The sequence below is a fragment of the Solanum lycopersicum genome, chromosome 4 (assembly GCF_036512215.1).
Source record: "Solanum lycopersicum chromosome 4, SLM_r2.1".
Taxonomy (NCBI): Eukaryota; Viridiplantae; Streptophyta; class Magnoliopsida; order Solanales; family Solanaceae; genus Solanum; species Solanum lycopersicum.
Window position 1 is genome coordinate 36,880,864 of NC_090803.1, and position 19,704 is coordinate 36,900,567.

At 37.1% G+C, this 19,704-nt stretch overlaps 1 protein-coding gene across 1 annotated transcript; it reads left to right on the forward strand.

Moving 5' to 3' along the window:
• Window positions 1-150: 150 nt before the first annotated feature.
• LOC101263404 (uncharacterized) lies at window positions 151-18,412 on the forward strand. Its single transcript, XM_010321569.4, has 8 exons — window positions 151-1,022; window positions 2,247-2,315; window positions 2,396-2,491; window positions 3,752-3,799; window positions 4,251-4,322; window positions 9,676-9,734; window positions 17,766-17,853; window positions 17,932-18,412. The coding sequence occupies exons 1-8, from the start codon at window positions 714-716 to the stop codon at window positions 18,085-18,087; spliced, it is 897 nt and encodes a 298-aa protein (XP_010319871.1). The 5' UTR covers window positions 151-713; the 3' UTR covers window positions 18,088-18,412.
• The last annotated feature ends 1,292 nt before the right edge of the window (window positions 18,413-19,704 follow it).

A 19,704-nucleotide genomic window follows, 5' to 3' on the forward strand; every position in this document is an offset into this window, starting at 1 on the left:
TCACAAATATAAATGTTATGGACAATAAATACATGTATAATGTTTTTTATACGAACTACAGTATTTTAAAAATAGAATAAGACCTATATATATATATATATATATATATATATATATATATATATTACCACACAATAATCTATTGAAAATGAATTACCTTCTACGATGTATGTGATGTCTAGTTTTTCATCAATTCATCAATCTACAATTCAACTATAATTGTCGATTTCTTATTCACAAACAAATCCCCCCCCCCCCCCCCAACAATGTTTTCATCGCTTTAGTATGGTTCATACCTTACTTTTGATTCATAAATTCTAAATGTCTTAGCAAGGTTGATATATTAATGATGTATCTTTTTCAAATTTGTGAAAAGTTTGAATCAAAGTTGAAAGAATATTGAATGATAAATTTTAAAATTTGAATTTTTGAAATTGTTATTGGGGATTGGTTAATAATAATTAAAACATAATTGTGTGTTTTATGGGATTATATTATAAATTAATTTTCCTTTTATTTTTCTGTTTTTAGCATAACAAATAGAAAATTAACGTATGAAATTTTAAGGAAAAAAAAAAAAGAAGAAATAACATGTACTACTATTTAGGATGTGGAATATTTTTTTTTTTTCCATTTTACTACACTTATTTAGCCCAGGAATCCAGAGGAAGCATACTAGTTGTTAAGTGTTTACTCCGAAAAATCCTTGAATAATGAGAACCAAAACTGTAGTTGCAGCCGGTTTCTTCCTGCTGTTGATCCTTACAACGTCTTCTGGCTTCCAGTCCGACGAGCTTCTCGTCGACGATGAAGAGTTTGGTCTCGAAGGTGGAATCCGATCCCGATCCCGTTCCGATCCCAACAACGTCAACGCAGCAACACCTCAGTCGATCCGGAAGAGGTTGGTCTCTGATTCAGATTCAAAGATCCAGTTCCCTCTGGAACATGCCTTTGGTGACTCCAACTTCTCCCGTGCCGGCACCTTTACTGCTCGCCTTAAATCTTCTTCTCACGGTTCCCAGGTCATTATTAATCACTTACTTTTGTCAAACAATTGTTATGATTGATTATATATATATATATATATATATTGCTGAATACAGATTGGTATTAACTAATATTGAGTAGTATTATTTCTTTTAACTGTCCTAATAACTAATTTTTATTATAGTTATTATTGAGTAATATGAAGTTGCAGATATCAGCAAGTTGTGTATTTATTTCATAGAACCATAATTTCTTTGCAGCCTCATAAAAGAGCACCTTATCTTGATAAAAAGCAAAAAAGAGTAATGCCACTAACCACTCCTTTTAAGCTTGGGACTTCCACATTGGAGTCTACTGGTTTCCTTGTCATCACAAAAAAAATAAAAAAAATACATTAATGACTTCAAGATGTCACTTGCAAGAGCACAAATGTTGTTTAAATATTGATGGGCAGTATACAGGAGTTACACTTGTCTGTACTCAGATATTATTGGGTGCCTTGCAATAGTATTTAATTCAAGTGTTGTAGTTGGTAAGGAACGATGGTTATTGGTGCAAATTTCTGTCTAGATGGGAATGAGCTTATACTTGGCATTGCAAATTCTTCAAAGCGTTGATTAGTCTCTAGTTTTTCTGTACTGTCATTTTAATATTATAGAACCTGTGATCTTAATAGTCATTCCATATAATTGGACTCATAAACATTGTTGGAGAGAGGATCTAATAGCCATGGTGAGTGTGAGTCTAAGAGTATGTCTTCAGTGTTGGTTGTCTGTTTTGCTACAAGTCATTGCTTTGTCGCTTAAAGCGATGAAGCGAGGGCTTATTCTTCTTTCATGGGTGGAGCCATGGTCTTAAGAGAAGTATGCGCTTCAAATTGTGGTGCATGAATTGATTTCAATGAGAATTGGTTGCCTCTGAACATCAGCTCGTAGGAGTAGGTAATATCGCAATATTGTATATTGGATGTTGAGCTTTATTATTTTAATTGCAATTTGATGTTTTTGTACTAAATCCATAGTTGGTTGACATTATTCCTTTTACCTGTAAGCACTTCACTTCAAAGAGGCGTGAACTTCTTTTCTCGCTTTTCACTTCAGTTCCCATGGATCTTTTCATTTTTTTTTGCGCTTTTATAAACACTTGGTTACCGTCACCAATAGATTTTTGGCAATAACATGAGTATGTCTTGGATGGCGATTGACGATTGACTTTTTATCATCCGGCCACTAATAGATCTTTGCCACTTTCTGTCACAGATGCAAACGCTGACAAAGCTTCGCTTCTCCAGAAATGCTTTTATTGGACCAGAGAAGGAGGATTTCGAAGTAACTGAATTTTCCATTCTTACAATCATACTGCCTTTGTTGTACTTTTGACTTATCATTGTGAATTTTATTTGATGCAGAAACTCTTGAAAGGTGATGACTTTTACAAAATAAGAGTACCATCCAACGTATTGAACCTTTCAGGCAGAGAATATGTTGTTTCCTCAGTGAAAGCAGTAAGTTTGGAACTATTGTGTTTAAAATTATCAGCATATGTGTATTTGTTTGTACATTTGAAATTTCAAAAGCAAGGTGTAGTTTTCGGTGTAGAGAGTCTCACTTGGTAGAAACTGTGGAGATTCTAGATGTATTAAGCTCCCTATAGAAGACTAGAATAGCTCCAGTTTCTTACGAGTCTTTTGATGTAAATATGGTGCAAGTACAACCAATTTACTGATTGATCTTAATTATTGCTAGAAATACACTAAGTTACTAATTTTTTTCTTTTTAAAAGGAAGGCGTTGTTTGAAATGACATGAATATTTGCCTTTGTGTGATCTGATGTTTGCCCATGCCTTTATGCCTAATGACATTGACTCTTTTTGATTGGCACTTGTGTTTTCCTACGACATTGAAGTCTTAGGGTTAAAAAGTCGAGTATTGTGGTAAGTGACAGAGCAATTGTCTAGCAAGGGCATATATGTGGACACCTTCTTTCAGGGAAGAAACTTTCATGTGATTTAATACATACTTTCTTGGGATGTTTTCTTTTACCTAGCAAGGGCATTTTAACCAGTAAAATTTAATTGTCTAAAAAGAGTAGTTTCATGTATGTCCCAACTTTAATTGCTGTAGTTTGTCATAGAGTTTTAATAGAAATATTGGAACTTAATCTTTCTTCCTGGTGCTACTGGATTTGCGTATGTGCCTTTAAGCCTTGTTGTTTGGGTTTTTCTTCTGAAAGTTCATATTTCCCTAGGAAAATTTATATAATTATGTATGATAACTTCTAAAAAATTGGCAAATCCAAGGTACAAAATAAAGATTAATATGAAGAGACTGGGGACTAAAGGCTGAGGTGGCGGAGCAGCCAGATAGCCGTAAATTTTTATAGATTAAAATGATTCATTGAGTATTCAAGAGACTTCTTAACAACTTTTCCGCAAAGGTGTTCACATCTAGGAAAATAGAGGAATAAATTGAGAAGAGGGATAGACTAGATAATTCATATTATGGCTCTGTGCACCAGTTTCTGTTTTTGAGGAGTGTAAACATCTAACACGGGCAAAAATCAATTAAATCTCTCGACTGCTTTGAATTTCTTCTAACTTGGGAGCTCTCCCTTGTCAGTCACATCCTTTATACTCATATTTTTCCGTTTAAGGCAGTTAAATTTACATTGTGATTTTGCCTTATCGTACTTAAATTATCTTGGAATACTGCAAGATTCAAATGACATGCTTATTATCTAACTGCTGTTACTATTTTTGCCTCAGAGGTGTCTTCCACGGGATGGTTTGGAGGAGCACTTTCTCATACATATGGTAATATTCAACCCAATACTTATTACCTAATTTGACTATGTTGGTTCTGATATAATATGTTTTTTTCCATTTCATTTTTCCTTTCTTTCTGCTTTTGATGTTGGACGGAGCTGGTTAAGAATATTGTTTTATCTTGGATAACAGCATTTTGTGAAGTACTGCGGCTACTGTACGAAGTAAAGAAAACAAGTTAAACTCAGATTTTTCAACATGAACTTTTTCCCTTTATCTTTCAACTTGGCATGCATTGAATTTTGCCTTGTCTTCTAAGGCAGAAAGGTGGTTTACCTTGTCTAGTTTAAGTGTTGTCTCTTGAATTTCAGTAAAGACATGTGAGGTCAGATTTTTCGTTACTATGCAAATTAATTAAGTTGATACAATGTACACTTTATTGTGCAAATCTTTCATTTTTATCCTTGTCAGGAATTTGACTTTAATATGTTCATTGCAGGACGGTGTGAATATTCTGGCTGTTAATTATGGTTCCCCTGGTGCATGCCAGTACCCTCGTCAATTGAAGTTTGTAAGTTTGATCCATAAGTCTTAGAGCGCCCTATCCACCTTCCAATCTGTCCATCCTTTCAATCCAACTTATATGAAGCATATCACATGTGTGTAATCACTAGTACCCAAATTTGAGCTTGAAATTTTGATTAGGCAATGGATTGATACTACTCTATTTGAAAGTTTTAAGCTGTCGGAGTGGTAACTTAAGTACATAGTCTGGACAGTCATCCCAATTTACGTGTTCTCCTCTGATAGCATTTATTAGTCTCTAAAGAACTACTACCAAAAGCTAATATGGTAATTTTTTTGGAAAATAACATTAATATTTTTAGATTTCTATGGAAATCAAAGCTTCTTCTTCAATGAACCTCTGTATTTGCTAAACTTTGATTTTTTGTTTTAGACCCAATGATTGAGGCAAAATGAATTTGATTCAACTTCTTTCAACTACTATTTACTAGTGAAGTGTTCTATTGTGGGAAAATATACCATCCCATACAGGAGGTATGCAATAGAGAAATTAGACAGTTAGTAATAATCGAGAAATCCCTCAAGGATACATGCCGCTTGGTTCAAAATTTGGTGGATAATGAGCCCTACAATATCTTGTATGCAGCTGTACACCAAAATATGCAAAATAGCAGGAAAATCTACAGGTTGTGGAAGTTTCTTTTTCCATTAGAAACTCTTATTTTCTCTACTATTTGAACTGTCATGACCCAGGGTACCCCTAGATGTAACAAGGTGTACAAGCCATTTAGCATATCATAACATAAAGTAGTAGGAGATGGTACGAAAAATTTTAAAATATTTCAATACAATTAGTGTCTTTTATAAATCGAGCGGAAGTCTATAAACACTTGTCTCAAACCATCTAAACATGAACAACAAAATATCCTTGGGACACAGCCCATACAATAGTCCAAAACATAATGGAAAGTGGTAGTCAAATCCTCCAATGCTATTAGGACTCACCAGATCTTCACTCCTTTATCAACGTGAGAACCAATGTCGCCGGACCCTACATTTTGATAAGAAATGTAGGCAAGAGTATGTGTTAGTACAAACATGTACTAAACATGATAGCTTGCATAAACAACATAAACATAGACATTAGTCAATATAAGGCATAAAGCATAATCAATACATATAAAACATCATAATGATAGAGGAATACTTCCTTAAGTTACATCACTTGAACTTAGCCAAGACTTAGGTCATCTGCCTTCTAATCAAGCTTACATCATGGATGGCATATCTAGCAACACTCCATGCTAATCATCTTCATAACATAATCACATTATCCATACTTCTAAAGAAATGGGAATTCGCCTCTTTGCCTAGCTTTCAAAGGCTAATGGGTATTCGCCTCTTGCCTTACTTTAAGATCATGGGTACTCGCCTCCACTATCACATCATGTGACACGGGTACTCGCCTCCACATCATTTCATAAGGATCATGGTACTCACCTCCATGTCCATTCACCGTAATAGAAACGTGAGGAATCACTTCTGTTCAATTCGAAGGGAGTACGGGAAATCACCACATACCCTTTCACATATGGAGGTCAAGGTTAGTCGCCTCTAGCCTCATCAATTATTTAACATGTTAGTCTAGATTCATTTTAGGTGAGAAATCCTTTCAACCTAGAATCATTCATGAGAGTAAACCTTTCACATTAATACAATCATGCTTAGAAGCTCATGGTAGGAAGTATCCCTTCCATACTACAACATCAACAATCAATAATTCACAGTCTAGGCTTTACTCTCAAAGCATCACATCTCATGATCATCATCTATGCTTTACTCTCTAGCAATTAACATCATAGTCATCATATATGCTTTAATCTCAAGCAACTCTAGTCATAATTCATCAATCCTATAAGGGGATATCTAAACCCATAAAGTTTCCCTTCAATGCATAAAACCCAATTTCATCAATTCTAGGTTAGAAACATGGAATAGGCATGGGTAAATGTAATTTCATCCCAAAAACATGTATTCCTACCAATTCAATCATAAACAATCATAATCACTCAATTTGATCAACATTCATCATAACTCACAATATTGGAAGAAACCCTAACTAGAATTCGGGATTTAGACTTCACAATTGGGGAATCCCTGGGGACTCCATGGGAGAAAGGATCCCATGGATGAAAAGCCATTATACCTTGATTACGAAGCCCATAAATGCTTGAGGACTCTTTCTTCTTCTTCAAGTTCTAGAGAAAGAAATATTTGAGAGGAAGATCTTGGATTTTCTTTTTGGTTCTTGAGAGAATGACTTAAGTTGGGGGAAATTTGGGAATATAATCCTTGTATACTTTTCTAGGTTAAGAGCAAAACGACGTTGTATAGAATTAAGAAAACTATGAAAAGAAATTAAAGACCCCAACTTATTTCTAAGGCAGCTGCACGCTGAGCGTTGCCCAAGGGCTTTTGGCGACTTGCCAAGTAAGCCCTTGGCTCACCTAATTTTCCAGTAGCTCACTCATTGGAGGCAGACCACTTGCTGATGGAGGAGGCCTTTGGCGATGAGCCCACTAGAACGGTCAGTTCAGACCTGGCTCGCCCTATTTTCCAGTACCTAGGGCCATGGGGACAGTTCACTAGGTGACTGTGGGTGCACTTGGCGGATCGACAAGTCACTTTGGTGACCACACTGCCCTTCGCCAAGTTGGCTTGGGACGTTAATGTTTTCCTTCAACAATTTCCTAGGTATTATAGGCCCTCGCCCTCTTCCATGGTTTGTTACCCCCACACACCTAGCCCTAGTTTAGTGTACTAGATTCGGGGGTGTTACATGAACGTTATATCACAACCACGTACGCCACCTCCCTTACCAGAATCAATGCCTCTCAAAAGAACCCTTAATCCTAGCCTTTCTTACCTTCCTTTCTGGTTTCTCTTCTTCCCTTGCCTCTATCTTCTAACTCTCTAGAATAGTCAACAACTGCCTCATGCGATAAGTCATTCATCTTGAATTCTATCTTGTCATATAATGGGTCCACTAATCCGGAAATAAATCTCAACACTTTGGCACTCTCATTTTGTACCAGGTGGATGCATAGCGTTCCAATCTATTAAACTACAAGCCCTCATTGTTCTTACTTAAATTAAGACATCTGAATTTGGGTGCACATTTGAAGATTAAGATGTGCATTCAGATTTAGATGTCTGAATATGAATATACATTTAAATATTAAGATGTATTAAGATCTGTACTTAATAATTAAGATTGCTTTATCAAAAAAAAAATTGTGATTGTTATTTTTTCAACATCTGAATGTGTAAAATTTGTCTTCATTTAGAATATAAAATATAAAGTTTGATAAAATAAAAATCAATCTAATATTTTTAAAAACATATATGACGATTGGTGGTGGTGGCAGTGGCTAGCGGTGGTCGTTGTTAGTGTTGATTGAGGATGGTGGTTGGTAGTAGAAGCTGATGGTAGTAGTTGGTGGTGACAGTTGATGGGTGATAGCGGGAACTAATGGTCGTGCTGAATGATGACGGTGGTTGGAGATATATAGTGGTGATTGATGTGATAATTGTCATATTGATTGGTTGTGGTGTTGTACTGGTGGTTGGCGGTGATGATTTTAGATAGTGTCTAATGGTAGTGATAGATGATTGTAGTGACTGACAACAGTGGTGGTTGTTGATAATGGTGGGTGATGGCTGTAGCGGTGAATAGATGGAATTGGTGAATTGCCATCTTTGTAGAAATGTTAATGATATTAAGACTTTGTTTCAGATCTTTAATCATTTATGCATAATTCAAAAAAAGGAACTGATACTCATGATGTTGGTTGCATTCCGAATAGCCTTGAGGAACTACTGAGGGTCCACTGTTACTTTCCTTTTCAAAAAAGGAACTACTGAGGGCCCTCATCTGCATCATCGGTCTCATCTTCCTTAGATCCGGGGAGAGGAGTTTTTAACTTCAAAAGTTCAGTCACAAGCATCCAGATTCTCCAGTAGACTATCTGTCTGCCTATCTGCAGCTCTCAACCTTCCTTTTGAGCCTGCCCAGAAGCAATTTCAGGTAATAGCTCTATGGCCTGTTTCATTCCAACTGGGCCTGTCTCTGTTACCATAGGAAGTGGTGCCTGCTGCTACTTTACAATGTCCTCTACACAACAAGCAACTCCAGTGCCCTGGATGCTCAAATCGGGGTCGACCTTCGCCCCTACATGTCCCGGGACATGACCCGTCTCAGCCTTGGTCTTGACCTCTAGTGGGGGTTCCCTGTCGTCTGCTGCCACCTCTGGGCCAATGGTTGTGTCTCCTCTTTCATATGTAGCTGATTCCCTAGTTCTTGCCATATCCATAAAAAGTTATACAAGTGTCTCAGACTGACTCTACATGCTTCGATTGAAGGAACTGATTTGGTTCTAAATATCCTATAGCCTCCTGCTTATTAGTCTGGCGCACGATATAAATGAGACTATACCTGGCACTGCTCCATGATACATAGATTCCTATGAAATCATAAGCTCTAATACCACGATTATCACGACCCAATTTGAAGCCATGACCAGCGTCTAGGGACTAAATGCATCTATTGAAAGAAAGAACTGATTTGATTCTAAAATATCCTGTAGCCTCCTGCTTATATTCAAAAAAAGAAAAAATCTTGTAGCCTCCTGCTTATTAGACTGGTGCACAATATGCGAAATATGAGACGACACCTGACACTGTGCTCCATTTGAAGAATCCTGTGTAAACAGAAGCTCTAGTACCACGATTAGCATGACCCAATTTGAAGCTAGTCTACTCCATGGTTCATAGAATCCTGTGAAATCATAAGCTCTAATATTACGATTATCACGGTCCAATTTGAAGCCATGACCAGCACCTAGGACTGACTAATCATGAAATAAACCTTTTAACCCCTACAAACCGTAAGGTGTGAACAAAGTTTCCCCGAGTTGTAGGGCTGCTACACGATTTCCAAATTCAACTATCACAAATAAAACTTGAAAACAAGTATCATTAACGTTAGGCTTAATACATACAAACCTCCCCTAACTTGCACATTTATCTCTTTTACACCCTTTCTTTTGCGGGTATTCTTGTAAACCTCATATATTAATATTCTTTTGAAATGGTCATATATCAATATTTGTAGCTAGAAGTACCTCATGATTTCACCACTTGGCAGTTGTATTTTCCCCAACAATTTAAGTGCATGAACCCATTAAAAACTTGTATTTGATTGAAACCCATGTTCTTTTACTTTTTCTTTTATCTCTTTGTTTCCCTTCTCATATTTTATGGTGCTGGAGAGGAAAGGAATTTCATGTAATAAGATGCTAATCCTATGACTGATATTATGTTTGGTGCTTCTGTTTCAGCCTGCAAAATGGTCCTTTAACTCGCATACAGTCCTAAAACCTACTGAGCAGGCACCCAGGCAAGTCATTGTAATTTTTATTTCTTTTTTTCTTCGACTTTGTATTCTCCTTTTGCATAAAGCAATTTTTTTTTTTTGAGCAAGGTAAAGTTATATTGCTCAGCAATGTGGGTATGCTGTCAACCATCAAAAAAATTACAGTGCAAGTAATCGTAATTACAGATAGCCTAAGAAGTCTACTAGCTGTTCTACCTCATCTATACCCTCTTCTTTACACCAAAGATATAAACTATTAATACAGTTTTCTTTTACTTTCTGCATTGGATTAGTAGTATTCTCAAAAGATCTATTGTTTCTTTCCTTCCAGACTGACCACCATATGCAAGAAGGAACTAGGATCCACCATTTTCTCTGTTTTGTACTCCCACCTCTTCTCATCCAGCAGGTTAGAAGATCTGTCGTATGCTCAGGCATCATCCGTGGTTTTTGGATGAGTTTTTTTGATGAGATTAAGAAACATATACCACACCTGAGAAGTCACTCTACAATGGAGGAACAAATGGCTATTTGTTTCCTCCTTTTCCTTGCAAAAGAAGCACGTTGAGACAATCTCAAAACCTCTCTTTTTCAGTTTCTCCTGAGTGAGACATGCTCTCTACATACCTTCCATGTGAAACCCTTAATCTTGGTAGAGATATTAGATTTCGATATTTGTTTCCAAGGTCCAGGGATGTTCCCAGGTTGTCAGATCAGATTTCTTCTGTACAATCTTTCAACTGAAAATTCTCCATCCCTATTGTGTCTCTATCTGATTGTATCAGGGCTGGTATTTAAACCAGAGAAATCGTACAACCTTTGCAGTAGGCTGGCTCAGTGTTTTGGACGGCGAGAGGCGACAAAAGGCGATAAGGGCCTGCCTCGTCACGCGGCGAGGCAAGTGGCGAGGCATTGGCCTTTTTGAATCGAGGCGCCAATTAATACCAAAAATTAAAAATTTTGAATTGCACATATAATATTCAAAATTCAATAGCAATTACATATCTTACAAATACTATAATACTTTAGAATGAATTAATTTTTTTTTCAAAAAAATAACGGACAGCAGTCATAGACTCACAGCACAGTGAAAACAGAAGGCATTTTACAGTAATCTGGGACAAAACAGAGTGAAGAAAATAGAGGGAAAAAAAGCAGTGAAGAAAACTTGAAGAAAACAGAACTAAAAGTCTGAAATGAAAATTGAAGAAGAACAGAAAAAAAGAGGTATACCTCAGGTCTTCAGCAGTAGCAACTCGAAGATGATGGAGACCAATAGAAGAGATCGCGAGGGGAAGAGAGTCGGGGAGAAGAGTGCGCAGCAGCAGATTTTGAAAATATAAAAAAAAAGCCCTAATTTTGACTAATATTGTTAAGTCAAATATTTTTTTTAAAAAAAATAAAAAAGGCACCGCCTTTTCTGGCACCATTAGGTCGCCATGGGTCGCCATGGGCCGCCTTTTGCATACCGCCTCGCCTCAGTGGGGAATGGCAAGGAGGCCTCGCCTCGCCTCTCGCCAAAGGCGATGAGGCGCTCGCCATTCACAATACTGGGCTGGCCACACTCTCAATCTCCCAGTCATTTAGAAGCCTCCTAAAGATGATATTCCATCCTTGGTTAGTCCAGGTCTCAGCAATGGATGCTTCAGGATTGTCACAGAAAGAGTAAATCTGGAAAATCCTCCATGAGGGAGTTCTGGCCGATCCATTTGTCTTTCCAGAATAGAATTCTAGTCCCTTCACCCACCTTATAACCTATGCTCCCGGACAATTTAGGCCACAAATTTCTGATAGTTCTCCAAACTGAGACCCCATAAGCGTTAGTCACAGTGTTGGTTGTCCATTGTTCAGTCTGTCCGTATTTGCTGATGATAACATCCTTCCAAAGAGCATGATCCTCTTCACCAAACCTCCACAACCATTTCGATAAAAGACATGTTTTGCAGCCCCAAGTTCTTAACACCCAGCCCACCAGCTTGCTTACTAAGTTGTACAGTTTGCCATTTGACCAGGTGAATACCTTTTCCTTCCTTGTTGCCCAACCAGAGGAACTTCCTCCTCAATTTATCCAATCTCTCCTCCACTTTCGCAGGTAAGGGGAAAAGGGACATAACATAAGTTGGTAGGGCATCCAGGACTGCATTGATCAATGTAATTCTTCCTCCGAAGGAAAGATATTGTGTCTTCCAGGTGGCTAAGTTTTTTTCTGTCTTCTCCACTACTCCATCCCATATCTCTAACTCTTTGTGGGTGTTACCTAGTGGCATCCCCAGGTATGTAGTTGGCAGATTTTCTACTTTGCAGCTCAAAATATTTGCCAGGCACTGAATATTAGATACATCTTTAACTTGGAACATACTACTCTTCCTCCAATTCACAAAAAGCCCTGACACTGCCTCAAGAACTATTAGGTTTATCCTGATGAAACATACCTGCTCTTCCTTGGCCTCACAAAAGATCATAGTATCATCTGCATAGAGAAGATGGCAAATCTGTACATCTACTCCAGCTTGGTTGCCCAACTTGAAACCTTTTAGCCAGTTGTGGCTACCCTCACCATACTATTTAGTCCTTCCATAGCTAAAATGAAAAGGAAAGGGGAAAGAGGATCACCTTGTCTCAGTCCTCTTTCTGAGGGAAAAAAACCAATAGGTTCTCCATTCACCAAAATAGAGAACCTAACAGTTTTAATACAAAATTCTATCCACTTCAACCTTTGTTCTCCAAACCCCATTTGTTTCAAAATATTGAGAAGAAACTTCCAATTCACATGATCATAAGCCTTCTCAATATCAAGCTTACACATGATCCCTGGGGTTTTAACTTTGATCCTTGAATCAACACATTCACTTGCTATTAGGGCTGCGTCTAGAATTTGTCTCCCTGGATAAAGGCCATTTGATGCCTGTTGACTAGCTTGCTAATTACCTTCTTCATTCTCTCTGCCAGGAGCTTGGCAAATACTTTGTAAACTCCTCCAATGAGACTTATTCGTCTGAAGTCTCTCAATTCGACAGCCCCTGACTTCTTTGGAATAAGGTCCACATAGGTGGCATTGAGACTCCTCTCAAACTCACGTCTCCCATGAAACTGATTGACTGCATTCATGCCTTCATAAAATCATTTTTCAAGACTTCCCAGAAGTTTTGGAAAAGACTCACGGGGAAGCCATCAGGGCCTGGAGCCTTGTCGCTGGCACATGATTTGATGCTGTTCAGCATCTTCAGCCTCCTCAAAAGGGCTCTGTAACCAATCTCGTTCTTCTTCGCTAATAGTATTCAGTCCTTGCAGCTTGAAATAAGGTCTCCACTGTTCAGTTTCTGCGTATAATTTCTTATAGAAACTTTATTTCTCTTTTAATCTCTCCTGGATCTGAAATTGAGTTCCCCTCCACCAATAGAGTATCAATAGAGTTGTATCTTTTCTGGGCTGTTGCAATCCTGTGAATTTTTTTTGTATTTTTATCACCTCGTTTGAGTTATTGTATCCTAGATCTTTGTCTCCAAGCTATTTCTTCTTCTTTAGCCACCTCCTCAAACTCCATAGCTAGGTGAACCTTTTGAAGAAGTTCATCCTCTGAAAGCAATCTCAGCATCTTTAATTTAGAAGCCATAATGTAAGATCCTGTGCCAGTCACATTGAAGGACATCCACCATTTCTTGATCTTCTCAGCAAAACCATCCACCCTTGCTCAAATTTAAAGTATGTCTTCTTAAAGTTTAGGTCCCCACAATCAAGCACAATGGGATTATGGTCAGACCCTAATCTGGGCATTAAATTCTGTTTGATTTGAGTGAACGATTCATCCCATTGAGATGAATATAAAAATCTGTCGATTCTGGAAGCTGATGTGCGAGTGTCTCCTCTTCTCCAAGTGTAGGTACCCCCCAAGAGTGGGGGGTCAATGAATTCCATCTCATTTATCCACTCTGTAAATTCATTCATGGCCCCTATTATTCTGTTCCCTTCTGATCTTTCATTCGGATATCTTGTGAGACTGAAGTCACCACAAGACACCCACGGTCCATTGCAAGCCTCCTTGATGTTGATCAATTCTTGCCATAGTTCTCTCCTAGCCACAGTATCACAAGAAGCATATACTGCACTAAGGAACCAGGTAAGCACCTGGTTGATGCCTTCAAACTTGACAGTCAGGCTTTGATTATCACTTCCCCTCTCCAGTATCTCTTATCCCATATCACAACTATCCCTCCACTTCTACCAATTGCATTCAAATGACATTCCCCCATTCACCTATTTTGCCATAATTGGCTATACACTTGTGTCTCATTCTCAGTTAACTTAGTCTCTACTAACACGTAAATATCTGCCCTCCATTGTTGCGTTGCTCTTTGTACTAACCCCCCTTTTCCTTCACTGTTTATCCCCTACGTTCCAGCTGATGATTTTCAGATTCATTGATAATTGGCGGATATTACTATGTATTTTAATCAGGGAGTTCATATTAGCTAGTAATCTCCTTGAGAGAGCCTTCAAGTACCTAACTGCTAAGTTGCTCGGAGTTTCTAAAATTGTTGGTGCACGCATGTTGGATCCTCCAAAATTGCCTACTTTTGAAGGATCGACCAGGCACCTGATCACATTTTTTAAGAGTTCGAGCAACATAGCCTTGTAGTGTGTCACCCTTAACTCGTTATATCATATGAGATTTTTTTAAAAAAAAGAATGATCTACTGGTTGTATTAGTTTTACACCATTTCTCCAGAAAGATTGTTATTTCTCTTCTAGAAAGGGAACCTTATTAAACTTCGAAGGAGATTCCTCAGGAGCATTATAATTTAAACGTTTTTTTTAGAAGGATAATTTAAATATTATCATCTTAAAATATTTCCAACGAGTAGTATCTTTCTTATAGTTTCCAAATACTTGGATTTTATATTGAAAAGACAAATATACTTTGGTATATTTAAAATTGATTGATTTGACAATTGAAAAGCCAAATATGTCAATTTAGTCCGGTGGGGTGTCACGCCTCAAACCTGCATCCAGTGCCATACCTGACCGAGCAAACCAACCTGCAACCACCACTAGACCACTGATATCAACTGACATAAAAAATGTCACCTACCTACAAAAGCGTTTAAGAGTCTGATAACCGTCCTATGGTTGGGACAGAGCCCGACCTACCCAAAAATTGTATATTCATATGACATCAAAATACTAGACTCAGCTACTCTAGGAAGAGATGGAGCTCACGAGTTCACAGCTGGTAGTCTGAATCTGTCTGTGGTTTTATCAACTTGTAAACCTTGACCTGTGGATACGTCCCCAACAAGCAGACATTATTACTGAAAAAATGTACCGACTATGTAAGGCAGATAGCATATCAAGAATAGAACTTCCATGGTAAGTACGTATGTAATGACAACAATGAAATTAGAACTTGAAGGCAATCCGTGAATTGCGGGTGAATGTGCACAGAAGTTGTTGAAAGTAAGTACTAGGAGTGATGGTATTAAATTTAGTAATAGTGTAGTATAGTTTCTCACATGTTCATACATGCTCCAGTTTCTCTCGCAACTGGATGAGCTACAAATTAAAATTTAAACTCTAATAGCAAATTGTTGCTAGTTTGGGACATTATAATCATATTGCATCCACCATTCAACTGTAGAAGAATTATTTTAAAAGTTAATAAGTAATAGCTTAAAAGCTTAAGCTCTAAACACAATTAAAGGTTGAAATGCTCACCTGGTGTCCTTAAGGTTTCTTCTGAAAGGGCTGATTCCATTTCAAGTAGCCCATCAACTTTCATGTAAACACCAGGCTCCTCCCATATTTTGTCTTGCAAATTGGGATCTGGATCATCCTCTCAACACATGCATGATATCCCGCCACACTTCTTTGACTAAAGTCTTCATGTCATTATTTTATAAAAGAGACATGGGTTCAAAATATGTCCGGCTGCATGCAAAGATTGATGAAGTTGATCCGTCCACCTTGCATCAATGATCTCAAAAACTCTCCCATATTTCCTGTCATCATAATGAAATGCCTTTTCAATACTTTCTTGGTCCTATCCATGCCCTCACAAATGTATTCCATTGGTGGTTTTTTCTCCCCATCAACTAAACAAAGTACACTAACTAAACGGCCACCAACTTATGTGCTTGAACAATGTCGTTCCAAAATTTGGACCAATGATGTGTCTCACAACTTCGTTCCCTAGAGCTTCCTTTGCATAGACACTCTCATTCCATTCAGTTGACATAAACAAGGTTTTCAAATTTTTATTTTGCATATAAACATTATACCAAGTCAATAAAAACTGTTGCAAATCTTGTGTTGGTGGATTTTACCAATTTTCTTTGCTCTGTGTATCTCCTCATCGTGTTCGACAACAGCACCCTTTGACTGATATAAGAATATATCTTAATAGTCTTAGCAAAAACTGTTCAAAAACAATTTTTTAGTTAGTAAGTATAGAAAATTAGTATGAAGATTAAAGAGGAAAACTAAATATCAAGTTATTCACCTGTAGAATGCAAGGTTCTCTTGAAAATGTCGCCAAACATCAAGTTGATACAGTGAGCAACACAAAGAGTCTAGAGAATATACAGCAACACTTCCTTCAACATGTCACCTACTTTCGTATTCTCACTTACGTTATTAGTCACAACTTGTACGATGTTTTCCTTGCTTATTTTCAAGATAGTTTTCGCAAGCAAGTTAAACATTTTATTAGAATCAGTAGAAGAGTCAGTAGCATCATAAGATTCAATGAACACACTACCATGGAGAATTCACCAAAACATTAATGCCATTTTTCCATTTTTTGCTGTCCATTTATCCATCATAATGGAACATACATAAGTTTTCCATTGGACCTTATAATCCTCTACAATCTTGATTGCTTTTTTTTTTGACAGGCAAGTGTTTATATTTCTGTAACACAGTACATGGGATGTACTGAAATCATATTTACAAAAGACCTCAAAATCTACTGTACTATCCTTATAATGGGTCTAAGACATCAATGATAGGGGAAATATCATTAGAGTTTATCTGTTTACACCAAAAACATAAAGTCAATTCAATTCATTTTGACTTGTTGTATAGTATTCTCCATATTCTCAAAAACTCTAATGTTCCTCTCCTTTCATATTGTCCACCATATAGCTATAGGTACAATTCTCCAGTTGTTTCTGTTCTTAGCTTGTACTCCTGCTTCTTCCCAACTACGCAATGCTTTTGTGATTTTCCCTGTCATGGACCAAGATCTGTTTGAGTCTGAGGAATAATCTCCACAGTTGACTTGTGACCTTGCAATGTATAAATATATGAACCACTGGTTCTGCAGTTCCCCCAAAACATCTGGAACATAAAGGGGTCCCCTTTTCCATCAAGTTATCTTGTTTCAGCACTACCTCCTCTGCCAATAACTAGACAAAGCAAGCTACTATGTGTGGAATTTTGGCTTTCCAAATATGTCCCAACGCCATAGGAGTATCTGCTGGTTTGGTTGGTTCATCTTCCTACTTCGTGTTTCCAAGACAAAGCAAGCTACTTCGGTTCATCTTTCCACCTCATTTTTAGACAAAGAACTTTTACCTCGTGATAGGGTGAGCTTCATTCCCGGCCAATATCAGCCTATTGCCTCAATGAATTTACCAAAACTCTGTAATTAATATAATTGAAATGTAGCCCTGCATCATACATCCACCTAGCAAAAGGACCCGATTTTTTCCCGTTGCTCTCTAAAATAATAGGTCCACCTTTTCTCTTTTCATTTGGTTTTTGCGAGAAATAGAGATTGAAGGACCCTTGACATTGCTAGAGGTGGATGGTCCACTTCCACTAGTTGAAGGGTTCTTTGACATTTTGAGGGAAGGCCCCATTGGCATACTCACTTCAACATCATCAACAAGATTAATTGTGGATGATTAATGGTTCATTTGAGTTTTAAACTCTGCTTTTCTTGTAAAACTCCCTGATTTCTTATTTCCGTGAATTCGTCCCAGTACTTTTCTTGAAGTAGCTAGAACTTACTTTGAATGTTAAAGCTAGTCAGTAATAAAAATTCTTTTGGAACAGAACACCTATATTTTCAGAAGCTGTTGTAGGAGAGAATGCAGAGGGCGACGAAGTGCAGCCTCCAGAGAGATCTTTCTGGGCTAAATATGTGAGTCTGATTGAATTAGCTTCTTGTAAATATTTCCTGTACTCATCTTTTACTCTTTTCTTGTGATTTTTATTTCAGTGGATGTATTTGATCCCTCTTGGACTCATTGTTATGAATGCTATGACCCAAGCTATGAACATGGCTGAAGAACAGACTAGCGGACAAGCAGGGGCTCAAGGACAACAGGCAATTGGTGCTCAACGTGCACAAAATACTGTGGTACGAAGAAGATGATAGGTGAGCAAGTCGGAAGTTTGTGCAAGTACTTCTGTGGTTTCTTCTTCATTATCGATTTAACTTCCATAGAATCTGAACCCAGGCACCGTCAACTTCCTGGTTGCCTTCTTCCAGAGAATTTGGCCTCACACATTTAAATTAGAAATTGTATTAGCCCTTCTTAGGGGTGTAAAAATAATGTTCAAGTAATTTTGACTATTATTAAATTGCAGAAACATGTTAATCTTGAAGTAATTTTTTCAATTTTGTTTATTGTTTGAGTTTTCTTCTAGTGTCTTTTATGTAATGACTAGTTATCTCATCAAGCTTTGAGTTTCAAAAATTGAATTTTACTTTGAAATAGAAGATGCAAAAAACAAAGCACAGTGATTGCTCATCTGAAACATTGACCAACTTTTGTGGGTGCAGTGTGCACTTGTATGTTGTTCTTGTACGAGACAGCACAGATGTGTTTATTGTCTTTGATGTTTTTTATTTCATTGCTCTGGAAAGATAACATATATCTTTATAGGTCGTTTCATCTCTTCTAGTATCTGTTTTTAGAGTTATAATGGTGCAGGGTCATGTCTGTTTTGAGAAAAGGATTGATGATTGCAGTCCAAACAGTTGGTGTGTTCGCTTAGAAAGATAGGGAGGGCATGGGGTGTGTATTGTTGTGTTAGTGTATGGTGCAAGGCCTGAGGGTATGCATTCTGCTAGTGGAGCTTTGGTTGTTACAAAAAGAGGAGATTCAGTGTTTCGCATTTGAAATCATTTTCCTTGTGCAAAAGCATATGATGTTTCCTCCTCCTGTCCAAGACCCATCTTTTCTTAGAAGAGAAAAATTTCCTCTTTGTGCAAATGCATTCTACAATTGACGCTCTTTATTAGAAGCAAAGATTTGGGTTGATTCTGGCATTCACTTTTTTTTATAATAATTATTACTGCACACACACAGGTATATTATAAGCAATAAGTAGAGGTTTGGACTTAGATCTATTAACTAAATTAAGCTATTACTAATTATTTCCGTGAGTCGAGTATGAATGGCACACACTACTACAACATAAACTAAAGTTAAATTTTAAAGGCTTTTAAGTCATATATCGCCCCTCAAAGTAGTCCGCATAATTCACTTAGACATCTCAATTGAGACTTGTACCTATTGAGCACCTAAATTGTTCAAAACATGTACCTATTAGATACAAAATGTTGATATGGAAAAAAATGTGTATTGCACTTCCATGAAGTGCGTGAAAAGACTTTAAATAGTGTCTTTTTTATTCTTCTTTTTACATTTTTTCTTCTTTTATTGACACTTGCATTATAATTAACTTAAAATATATTTTCTTCATTATTTACACTTTTTTCAAAAAAGAAAACACTCCACTCTCTATCTATCATCTTCTTCATAATTTAGTTTACAAAACTTTCTTCATTTTAGCTCCAACACTATTTTTTTTCTTTTTTTATATACAAAAATTTATATCTTCCAAATATGAAGATAAATGAAAATCAACTATAAAGATTCACATTTGAAAGAAAGTCTTAGTATGATTTATTTCAAAATCTCATAAAGACAAGGAACAAGTATGAAGAAGATAAAAAAAGATAAATGACTTTTACGTATAAAAA

Excerpts from the sequence above, each read along its gene's own strand:
- LOC101263404 (XM_010321569.4), top strand. The coding sequence starts at position 714 with ATGAGAACCAAAACTGTAGTTGCAGCCGGTTTCTTCCTGCTGTTGATC. Across the intron at positions 1,023-2,246 it reads CTTCTTCTCACGGTTCCCAG|ATGCAAACGCTGACAAAGCT; the intron begins GTCATTATTAAT and ends TTTCTGTCACAG. Across the intron at positions 2,492-3,751 it reads TTGTTTCCTCAGTGAAAGCA|AGGTGTCTTCCACGGGATGG; the intron begins GTAAGTTTGGAA and ends TTTTTGCCTCAG.